Raw genomic sequence first — 12,659 nt, 5'->3', positions numbered from 1 at the left:
AGGAGATTATTGCAGAAGGTCAGGGGACATGGAGTTGGGGGTAGGGTGTTAGCGTGAATAGAGGATTGGTTGTCAAATAGGAGGCAGAGAGTGGGGGTCAGTGGGTGCTATTCGGATTGGCGGACGGTGACTAGTGGAGTGCCCCAGGGGTCGGTGCTGGGGCCTCAGCTATTTACCATTTATATAGATGATCTGGAGGAGGGAACCGAGTGTAGGGTGTCGAAATTTGCTGATGACACCAAGATTGGTGGAACGGCAAATTGTGCAGAGGGTGTGGAGAGGCTACAGAAGGATCTAGATAGGCTGGGTGAATGGGCCAGGAACTGGCAAATGGAATTTAATGTTGGCAAATGCGAGGTGGTCCACTTTGGTAGGAATAATGGTAGGAAGGATTATTACTTACGTGGCGAAAAACTGCAGCAGGCGATGGTGCAGAGGGACCTCGGGGTCCTTGTGCGTGAGTAGCAAAAACCCAGCTTGCAGGTGGTCAGGAAGGCGAATGGGATGCTGGCCTTCATCGCGAGGGGGATTGAATATAAAAGTAGGGAGGTCTTGCTGCGGCTGTATAGGGCATTGGTGAGGCCGCAGCTGGAGTACTGTGTGCAGTTTTGGTCGCCGTACTTACGCAAGGATATTTTGGCCTTGGAGGGAGTGCAGAGGAGGTTTACTAGGCTGATGCCGGAGTTGAGGGGGTTGAGCTATGAGGAGGGGCTGAATAAACTAGGCTTGTACTCGTTAGAGTTTAGAAGAATGAAGGGGGATCTCATTGAGACGTATAAGATGATGAATGGGATGGATAGGATAGAGGTGGAGAGACTCTTCCTGCTCAGAAATAGTAGGACTAGGGGGCACAGCCTCAAGATAAAGGGGGGGGGGGGTGCAGTTTAGAACGGAGTTAAGGAGGAACTTCTTCACTCAAAGGGTGGTGAATCTCTGGAATTCTCTGCCCGTTGAAGTGGTGGAGGCTACCTCGCTAAATATTGTTAAGACGCGGGTTGATGGGTTTTTGATGAGAGAGGGGATTAAGGGTTATGGGGAGAGGGCGGGAATGTGGAACTGAGCCACGACAGATCAGCCATGATCTTATTGAATGGCGGGGCAGGCTCGAAGGGCTAGATGGCCTACTCCTGCTCCTATTTCTTATGTTATGTTCAAAATTACTTCTGGTTATCTCCATCATTCTAACCTCTCCATCATATTTTTGTCATCCTCTGTTATCATTTGTCCAAAATAAACAAACTTGTCTATTTGTTCCATTATCACACCATCTTCACCTCTAGTTTCTTCTAAAGTATTCCTTCAAACTACAATCGTTTTTGTCCTTTTGGTGTTCATATACAATCCATATTCTAAACTTCTAGATTTTGCTTGATTTTAGCCCCCTATTCTGGTGTCCAATTGTGTGAATAACTGAGGGAGTATCCAAAAATGAAAACAGATTTCCCAATAGAATTTCTCTACTATTTTGTAGATGAACATGCTAACAAATGGAAACAAGTCACTAAGCATTTTGGAAAGTGACTCAGAATTCAAATAACCCACAATACCTTCCAAACTGTTCCATGTTCTCACCTTCATCTTTAATCATCTTCAACCCTACAAGCACTCAGTATCTGCACTCCCACAATTCTGGCTTCAAATATTCTCAATTCTAATCCTTCCACCTTGCCAATCATTCAGTGTCATAGCACCAAGCTTGGAGTTCTCCCCCCAAACCCCTTTCTTTCTTTAAGGCATTCCTTAAATCCCATCTCTTTGACCAAGCTTTTGGTCTCTGCCCCAATATTGCCTTATATGGTTCAGTGTCTGATTTGTAGGATAATGTTCCTATGAAGTCCCTTGAGACACTATGATATTAAAAGTGCTATAAATAAAATTGTTGTTGACAACTGAACTTTGTTTTGAACTGCCTTTCAAGAACCCAATTTTTAGTCGCATATACTTCAATCACTGTTTTTTTCATGGTGATCTGTGTTGCGGTGCTCAGCTGCACTAATTCATTAACATGACATCATTCAATTTTTTCCATAAAGTTACTTATAATTAAGTGGACTACACTAACCATAACACAAAGCAGGCAGCAAATTAACAACTGTGTGAGGAGATACTACAGCAAATTCTAATCATTAGTTTAACATTTTGTCATGAAAGGAGGGGGACTATTCTTGCAGAGACAAACTAGAGTACAGTTACCGTTTATGTAAACTTAACTCACCAATGAGTGGAAAGGGCAAAGTTTCCCTTCTACTATAAATTAATAAATTAAAGATTAATTTTAATTTATTTTCCTGCAAGAGTTTTCAATCTTAAACATATGCCATTCAGGAAGATGAGATGCTTGGATCACAGCATTCCCGTAAACTGCTGTTGCTGCTATTCAGAATGTGCAAAAAAGTAAATATTTGTTCATAGAAGTAAGAAATAGTTTTTACCTACTACTGAAATGGAATATTGCATTACAGGAAGAGGGCTAAGAACCACACATCAAAAGTCAAGCAGTACTTTAGAAGTTTTCAAAATGTGATAATGGGCTTGAAGTACAGCAAACCCTGTCACTTTAGAGGAACCTGTCAACTTGCACCAGCAGTCAGGCACTTACATCTTCAGTTACTAGGCCAAGCAAATGCTCAAAAGTTAAAAATTGACCAGCACCAAGATAAGCAATATTTCGTTAGTAATCAGCTAAATTCATGATTCAAGCAACAAGTGACTATCGTGGTCACATGGTGAGTGCTGCAATTAGCTAGATAACCACTCAAATGCAGTTAAAATATTTATGATTCTCAACCTACCCTTTGATGTCAAATAGCAATCACAACAGATCATTTGGCAGAGCACAGTTTATAACTGGAGCAGTAGAATTCTTTGAGTGTTGTTTCTAATCTACAGACTGACAGCCTTAACAGAGAACATACCGCAAACCTTAAACTGATCGGGGAATTTGACTTCATACCATGCTTATTGTCATTAAACAATGCACACTTGTGATCCTCTTGTTTCCCATTTTTCCAAACAACAATGTAAATATTAGCAAGAACTATGCTGCCCAACATTTCCTAAGCTGCTGACCCTTGCAGCTAGCTCCATTTTTGTTCCTGTTCACTATTTATAGAGTATCTGTGGAACACATTTCAAAAGCTTCCACTCTTCTGCAGACCAACAATTTAAGTAACTGATTTTCTGGGCTTTTAGTGGACATACTCAGAACAGAAGGAGATTGCTAGATGACCAATACAACTCCGTAAGCATGCAAGTCATGAAGCTTTCATAGTGACACAAAGTAGACAGCACCAGCAAAGCTGGTGCAAAGCCTGCACAACATACTCCAGTTCATGTTTTCAGCCAGTCAAGGTATGCTAAAAGAGACAGAAAACAAAACAGAAGAATACACAGCTAGCATACAGATTAAAGGAGCAAGACCTCAAAACTCAATTCCCCACATGTTGAGCTACACTTAACTGAAATATGGGCGCTCAGTTGATAGCATGCTCACTTGCTAATCAGAAGATTACAGTTTCAAATCCTACAGGACTTGAGCTGTCATAGCAGCGCAGTACTGAAGTAATGCTACACTACTTAATATGCTACCTTTCAAATGAGATGTTAAATGGAGCTCCAATATGTCTTTTGTAGTGGTATAGCAAAGTGGAAACAAAATGACACTACCAGAAGAGGGTCGGGGGTTAACCTAGTGTAATAACTCTTCTGGATTAAAAAGGCACTACAACATTAATGTGGGAAAAGGAATAACAGCTGGAAGAGATAAGATCAATGAAGTATGAAGAATAATACAATAAATTAGAAGGAAGGCCAAAAGTCTTTTTCAATTAACTGCTGTAAAAGAAATCAATAGAACCTGGGTTGGGGGCAGGGGCGGGGGGGAAGAGAGACAGGTAACAGATGCTGGTGATGTGTGGGTGTAAAAGGCAGAATTCTTGGTAATGGATTGAATATGGAAAAATAATCCTAGCTCAAGTTTGAACAGTATGCCAAGGTTCAGCGCTTCTGGCTTAGCTGGAGATGTAAATAGAAAAGGTGATGGAGTAAAGACCAGAACTTGTTGGTCTTTGCAGCAGCCAAATAGAATTCTTACGTTATCGATATTTAGATGCAGGAACAAAGTTGGACAGCTAACAAAAATAATGCCAATGATTAAGGAAGCAGAGAGGTTTGTCAGTGTATATATGGAAGTTGAAAATATGATTCCAGACAGCATTACTAAAAGATAGCAAACAAATAAAGCAGGGAAATGCAAGTGTCTGAGCTCACAGGGGCATAGGCTACACTGGATCTAATGTAACATTCATATTGCAAATCAGAATGGATTCAAGAGAGAACGGTACCATACAGGTGGACTGTAATAGCACAAGAATCCAAGCAGAATGGATTTGTCAATTATGAAGAAGACACTGAAAAGATAGAGGGTCAGACAGTTAAAGCTTTTGCCATTTGTAACTTTGACCTCAATGTTATAGATGGGGCTGCAGTCTAATAGAATAGTCTCCAATAGTTTTGTTATTAGGTTACAGCAACATCAAATTCTTGGTATGAGGTTTGAGTTTGTAACCTTTTGATTAAAGGTTATTCTGTAACCAATTGAGCCAAGCTGACACAAAGTTAAAGCTCTTAGAATAAAAGGGTCAGCGGCAGAACGGATACAAAGTTGGCAGAGGAATGGTAAACAATGTCATTCAGACTGGAGGAAGGTACATGGTGGAGTTCTTCAGGGATCGGTATTAGGACCAATGCTTTAAAATTTAAATAAATGATCTAGAATTCAGTACACAGTTTATTTCAAACTCGGCAGATGACAAAAAAAATTAGAAGTATTGTGAGCTCTGGGAGGAATTAGTGACGATCTTCAAGAAGACCCAGGTTGTCTGAATGAGTGGACAAGTTGGGATGATATTTACCACAGAGGTCAGCTTTTCAGTTGACCTTTGAAGCCTCCAAAATCATTAACGACAGGGGTCAGCTTATAGGCAGAGTATAAAATGTAGGTAGTTGTCACTTTGAATTGTGGAAAAGGAAATTTAATTTATTGAATTAATCATACAAAGACATCTTTAACTATAATGAAAGCATCAAGTTACCTGTCAAATTCATCGCCTTTAACAACCAAGCAAAGAGCTTATCAAATTAATTCAGAGTCGCTGAGTATGGCATCATCATAAAGATCACACTCTGGATCAGATGTAGTATCAGAATCATACTTCCACAACAAATCAGTTTCCTCTCCATTCACTAAATTAGATAGTCTGCACTTTTTGTCATCTAGTCATTCAAATGTGTGTGCTGACAGCATCCCAGAACTTGATAATGAAATCACACAAAATCTCTGGTGGGCAGCAAGCATACTTCCACTCTGTTAACTATCACCCAATCCATGGGAGCAAACATGAATGGCAAACATGATGAAGCATACATCAAAAAGTTGAACTACAGGAGTGAGACTCCTTAGTCTAACAGCAGTTTTGGTGTTTGGTATTATTTCATTGCAGGCACCTTTTGATCTCAGTCATACCTGATCTGAACATGTTCCACACTAAAACTCCAATCTTAAATCAAGGCCACTGGAGCACCTATTTCACATGGTATCACAACCATCGTCATGGATGTGCATAAAAACTTCTGCAAGGACTTGATTTACCAGCATGGTTTCACTTTTGAAAATTACAGACTTTAAATTTATTCCGCTAGTCCATGGTCAACCTCATCTTCCTGTATATTGGGTTTTCACTCAAATCCTTTTTGGTCCTTTCCCCTCGACAGTTTGGTTGCTGGACACATTGAAAGTTCTGGCTGTTTCATCCATGTTGCTATGTAACATAATAGGCAATCAAGTTTTTGTGCTGTCTGAAGAATCTTGAAGATTTTGGCATCAAGATTCTTTGGTAGTCTCTGACCAATCTTGGTCTTCTGCACAATGTTAGACAGTTTTCTTCCATAAAGCAGGATCATCAACTAACTGTTGCTCTATAATCTTTGGACGCAGGGTTTCACGTGGCCTACATTAACACATGTATACACATTGTATTTCTGGTGACAATGAAACTGTTCTGATGATTGGAGAACCCATTCCCAAACATGCTTCTCATGATCAGTCCAGTGGCTGGTCTGTGCTCTCATGTGCATTTGGTCTTGCACATCATTTTCAGAGCGGTTTGCTTCTTCTTTCATTCTCACACCATTGAAGGTGACAGGATAGATTGTGAAAACAGTTATAAGGCATATGGGACTCTGGATTTAATAACTAAAGACACAGTACAAAAGGATGTTATGGTGAACTTTTCATAAACACTGTACATTGTATCTAATTCTGAGCATGATCCTTTAGAAAGGATGTGGAGGCATTAAGGAAGATGTAGAAAAGATTTACTAGTTGCTGGGATGAGGGACTTTAGGTACGTGGATAAACTGGTGGGAACAGCCCTAATTTCTCTAAAGAGAAAAGTATAAAGATAAAAGTGTTCAAAATATGTACAGACAGTTTATAAAGAAAAACCGGTCCCATTTACAGAAGGATCAAGAACCAAAGCACACCAATTTAAGGTGAGTGGCAAACGAATCAAAAGGCAACACAAGGAAAAATGTTTTTACTTAGCAAGACATTAGGATTTAGAATGCACTACCTTAGCGTTTAATAGAAAGCAGAAGCAGGAGTAGGCCATTCGGCCCTTCAAGCCTGCTGTGTTATTCATTTTGATCATAGCTGATCAGCGAAGTCAATATTCTGATTTCCTCCCCCCCCCCCCCCCACCTTTCCCTCATATCCCTTTAGCCCCAAGAGTTGTATCTAATTTCTTCTTGAAATCAGGCAATATTTTGGCCTCAACCACATTCTGGTAGTGGTAGTGAATTCCACACATTCACCACCCTCTGGGTGGAGAAATTCCTCATCACAATTCTAAAAGTTTTACTCCTTGTCCTCAAACTATGACCCCCCCCCTCCCCATTCTGCACTCCCCCAACAATAAGAACATTCTTTCTGAATCTATCCTGTCTAACCCTGTTAGAATGTTATAAGTTTCTATGAGATCCCTTCTCACACTTCTGAACTCCTAAGAATATAATCCTAACTGAATTAGTCTCTCCTCATATGACAGATCTGCCATCCCAGGAATAATCATGGATTTCAAAAGGGAATTTGGCAATTATTTGAGAAGGGAAAGTAAATTTAGGGCTACAGGGAAAAGGTAAGGGAACGAGACTAGGCGAGCTGCTTTTGCAGAGCACCGACATGCACGCAATGGGCATCCTGTGCTGTAACAATTCTAGGGTTCCATGCTGCAGTGTAAAACAACTACAGTATCCTTCCTGCTGCCCTGGTTCAGTTCAGTGTTCTCATCATACAAATCAGAAATATTCCATGCTTTACAATCGAGAAAAATTGTACACCATATTAGTCAATTACTGATGCCCTTGTATGTAAATCAACTTCAGTAAAACTATAGTGATTACAGGTCTTTCATTTCTTGTTGTGGATCTCACTATTCAAGGTAAGGTAACTTGCAGTTTTAAAGCAAATTACTCAATAAGGCAGATAACAATGAAGAAATCAGTGCATTTAACCACAGCAGTGGCCAAATTCTCAGCATTCTGTTACAGCAGCTGGTTGAAACACAAACTCCACTTATGGAAGGTTCTTTCAAAACTCCTTGTTCCCTAATTTACTCCAAAAATCTGTACATTCAAATATGCTTCACTTCAAAGACATGTGATTTACTCAATTTAAACTTCAAGGAGGTGGAGACCATATGAAGAGAAGGAAATTCAGAGTGTCTACTTTCAGTTTTTGAGGGTTATTTTTAAAATAAGCACCATGTCTTATCCATTTCCCAACTTTCAAAAAATTATGCCACTTACAGCAATGTTTCAAAAACACGAAAGTAGACACCCTAAAATATAGAAGCAAAAGTAGTTTTTTTAAAATTCTGAACGACTATGCCAAATGAAAGTAACAAAATAATCAAAGATATATTAAATGAAACACTAAAATTTGACACAATCGTTTTACATTTTTATAGTTGTTATTGGGACCCCACAAAACTTACACCAGCTCGTGTAAAAGTCAACTTACTGCACGAGCAATTTATACATTTTACAATATCATCTGTTTTTGGCTGGAAATCGGAATGGATAAGAGGTTGATATGGACATTTCACGAACCAAACTGTTTTTTTTTGTAGTTAAACAAAATGGACTCTTTCTGCATTACATAACAGCAATCGATGGACATAGTTAATAATCTTAAAGGGTATAATCTCACAAAATGGAAAACTTTCCCTGGTTAATACATCACTGAGTAACAAAATACACCAAATACATCATTTATGTCAGACACAAGAACGTGACATGAATGGTGCACAACTATTCCCCCACCCCACCACAAAATTAAAGTTTGCCCGTCACATTTTTATTAAGACAGTGCCACTCTAACACGTGGGCAATCTTTTGACATCCACCGAATTGGCTGCATTATGAGGGCATCGGGAGAACCGTTTTTTAACACAAGATTTGTGAACTCCTCTGCGACATGCCGAACACCCAAATTAGCTTTGACCGAGCAACCAAAGGGCAAGAGGCTCTCCCGAAACCCCAGGCCACCTCTGCAAAAAAAACGGCGTGTTGTAAGAAGTCTTACCCTACGACTCCCTCTCTGTAGTTCCGGCTTTTCCAGGGAGTTCCGTTGTAATGGCCACTTTCAGACAGCAGGCTGTAGTTTAAGCCGAAAGTGCTTGCCTTGTTGTCCCTTTTCCTTTTGTTGCCCGAGCCGCTGTTGCCATTGCTGTTGTCCGGGTAGCTCTTCCTGCAGCCGCCTTCATCAGGGCCGCCTGGGAAGTTACTGTTATTGGCGCCGGGCTCGAGTGGAAGAAAGTCCCTCTGATCTCCCAAATCCCCACCTCCCTGGCTGCTCCTCTCTCTCAGCATGCTTTCGCTGCCCACACTCGTTGCTGGAGTCGCCGTTGCTGCCGCACAGTTATTATTGAAGAACAGATTCCTCAGCCCTTGCGTCGTTTCCCAAATTTGCATCCACAAAATGTTGGCAGGTCCGAGCTGTTCTGGCTGAAACCAGGCTACCCTCGGATCCATCAAACGGAGACAGCGTTCGCACCAGCTGAAAACGAAGCGTCTGTTCGTTTTCACTCTCGCCCCTCCGCTCACTCTCTAATCTCCTTCCCCCCGACAGCCCGTGTCGGACACCCCGGGCAGCCTGTCACTGGGCCGCAGCGAAGACACAGCCAACAGCAATGGCGCCAGGCGCTGGTGTGCGCAAGCGCGCTGCGTGCCCGTGCGGCTCGCGGATTGGAATGTGCGAGCTGCACACGCAACAATCAGCAACCATTGTGACGTCAGGCCCGCGCGAACCTGACGCTATAAAGCGGCTGGCTCGCGCTTTCATCCTTTTTTCCGTTTGCATTCGAACGTTGCTCAGCCTCGCCCCCAATAATTCCACCCCCTAACACCACCCCCCTCAACCCCCCACCACCACCCCCCTCACCCCAACTTCAACCCGCCAGCACCACTTCCACCACCCCAACACCACCTCCCTCACACCAGCCTCGACACCCAACACCACCTCCCTTACCCCAGCCTCCAGCCTCAACCCTCCAACACCATCTCCCTCACCACAGCCTCAACCCTCCAACACCATCTCCCTCACCACAGCCTCAACCCTCCAACACATCTCCCTTACCCCAGCCTCACCCTCCAACACCATCTCCCTCACCACAGCCTCAACCCTCCAACACCACCCCCCTCACCCCAACCTCAACCCCCCACCACCACCCCCTCACCCCAACCTCAACCCCCCACCACCACCCCCCTCACCCCAACCTCAACCCGCCACCACCACCCCCCTCACCCCAACCTCAACCCCCCACCACCACCCCCCTCACCCCAACCTCAACCCCCCACCACCACCCCCCTCACCCCAACCTCAACCCGCCAACACCACCCCCCTCACCCCAACCTCAACACCATCTCCCTCAACCCCCCACCACCACCCCTCTCACCCCAACCTCAACCCGCCAACACCACTTCCACCACCCCAACCCCAACACCACCTCCCTCACACCAGCCTCGACCCCCCAACACCACCTCCCTCACCCCAGCCTCGACCCCCCAACACCACCTCCCTCACCCCAGCCTCAACCCTCCAACACCATCTCCTTCACCCCAGCCTCAACCCTCCAACACCATCTCCCTCACCACAGCCTCAACCCTCCAACACCACCTCCCTCACCACAGCCTCAACCCTCCAACACCATCTCCCTCACCACAGCCTCAACGCTCCAACACCACCTCCCTCACCACAGCCTCAACCCTCCAACACCATCTCCCTCACCACAGCCTCAACCCTCCAACACCATCTCCCTCACCCCAGCCTCAACCCTCCAACACCACCTCCCTCACCCCAGCCTCGACACCCAACACCACCTCCCTTACCCCAGCCTCCAGCCTCAACCCTCCAACACCATCTCCCTCACCACAGCCTCAACCCTCCAACACCATCTCCCTCACCACAGCCTCAACCCTCCAACACCATCTCCCTTACCCCAGCCTCAACCCTCCAACACCATCTCCCTCACCACAGCCTCAACCCTCCAACACCACCCCCCTCACCCCAACCTCAACCCCCCACCACCACCCCCTCACCCCAACCTCAACCCCCCACCACCACCCCCCTCACCCCAACCTCAACCCGCCAACACCACCCCCCTCACCCCAACCTCAACCCCCCACCACCACCCCCCTCACCCCAACCTCAACCCCCCACCACCACCCCCCTCACCCCAACCTCAACCCGCCAACACCACCCCCCTCACCCCAACCTCAACACCATCTCCCTCAACCCCCCACCACCACCCCTCTCACCCCAACCTCAACCCGCCAACACCACTTCCACCACCCCAACCCCAACACCACCTCCCTCACACCAGCCTCGACCCCCCAACACCACCTCCCTCACCCCAGCCTCGACCCCCCAACACCACCTCCCTCACCCCAGCCTCAACCCTCCAACACCATCTCCTTCACCCCAGCCTCAACCCTCCAACACCATCTCCCTCACCACAGCCTCAACCCTCCAACACCACCTCCCTCACCACAGCCTCAACCCTCCAACACCATCTCCCTCACCACAGCCTCAACGCTCCAACACCACCTCCCTCACCACAGCCTCAACCCTCCAACACCATCTCCCTCACCACAGCCTCAACCCTCCAACACCATCTCCCTCACCCCAGCCTCAACCCTCCAACACCACCTCCCTCACCCCAGCCTCAACCCTCCAACACCATCTCCCTCACCACAGCCTCAACCCTCCAACACCATCTCCCTCACCCCAGCCTCAACCCGCCAACACCATCTCCCTCACCACAGCCTCAACCCTCCAACACCACCTCCCTCACCACAGCCTCAACCCTCCAACACCACCTCCTTCACCCCAGCCTCAACCCTCCAACACCATCTCCCTCACCCCAGCCTCAACCCTCCAACACCACCTCCCTCACCCCAGCCTCAACCCTCCAACAGCATCTCCCTCACCACAGCCTCAACCCTCCAACACCATCTCCCTCACCACAGCCTCAACCCTCCAACACCATCTCCCTCACCCCAGCCTCAACCCGCCAACACCATCTCCCTCACCACAGCCTCAACCCTCCAACACCACCTCCCTCACCACAGCCTCAACCCTCCAACACCACCTCCTTCACCCTAGCCTCAACCCTCCAACACCACCTCCTTCACCCTAGCCTCAACCCTCCAACACCATCTCCCTCACCCCAGCCTCAACCCTCCAACACCACCTCCCTCACCCCAGCCTCAACCCTCCAACACCACCTCCCTCACCACAGCCTCAACCCTCCAACACCACCTCCTTCACCCCAGCCTCAACCCTCCAACACCATCTCCCTCACCCCAGCCTCAACCCTCCAACACCACCTCCCTCACCCCAGCCTCAACCCTCCAACACCATCTCCCTCACCACAGCCTCAACCCTCCAACACCATCTCCCTCACCCCAGCCTCAACCCTCCAACACCATCTCCCTCACCACAGCCTCAACCCTCCAACACCATCTCCCTCACCCCAGCCTCAACCCTCCAACACCATCTCCCTCACCACAGCCTCAACCCTCCAACACCATCTCCCTCACCCCAGCCTCAACCCTCCAACACCACCTCCCTCACCCCAGCCTCAACCCTCCAACAGCATCTCCCTCACCACAGCCTCAACCCTCCAACACCATCTCCCTCACCCCAGCCTCAACCCGCCAACACCATCTCCCTCACCACAGCCTCAACCCTCCAACACCACCTCCCTCACCACAGCCTCAACCCTCCAACACCACCTCCTTCACCCTAGCCTCAACCCTCCAACACCATCTCCCTCACCCCAGCCTCAACCCTCCAACACCACCTCCCTCACCACAGCCTCAACCCTCCAACACCATCTCCCTCACCACAGCCTCAACCCTCCAACACCATCTCCCTCACCCCAGCCTCAACCCTCCAACACCATCTCCCTCACCCCAGCCTCAACCCTCCAACACCACCTCCCTCACCACAGCCTCAACCCTCCAACACCATCTCCCTCACCCCAGCCTCAACCCTCCAACACCATCTCCCTCACCATAGCCTCAACCCTCCAACA

General features: G+C 46.7%; 1 protein-coding gene across 1 annotated transcript in view; it reads right to left on the bottom strand.

Annotated features, from left to right (window-relative positions):
* tent4b (terminal nucleotidyltransferase 4B) overlaps window positions 1-9,285 on the bottom strand; it is a 77,723-nt gene extending 68,438 nt beyond the window's left edge. Inside the window, exon 1 of the mRNA XM_080186972.1 lies at window positions 8,645-9,285. Coding sequence (XP_080043098.1) covers window positions 8,645-9,093 — 449 coding nt within the window. The 5' untranslated portion in view covers window positions 9,094-9,285. The remainder of the gene's footprint in view (window positions 1-8,644) is intronic.
* Between the last annotated feature and the right edge of the window lie 3,374 nt (window positions 9,286-12,659).

Source organism: Carcharhinus amblyrhynchos, chromosome 4 (genome assembly GCF_965287045.1).
Source record: "Carcharhinus amblyrhynchos chromosome 4, sCarAmb.v2.hapA, whole genome shotgun sequence".
NCBI lineage: Eukaryota > Metazoa > Chordata > Chondrichthyes > Carcharhiniformes > Carcharhinidae > Carcharhinus > Carcharhinus amblyrhynchos.
The sequence above is the reverse complement of the archived record's forward strand: the minus strand, read 5'-3'. Positions and strand labels throughout refer to the sequence as shown.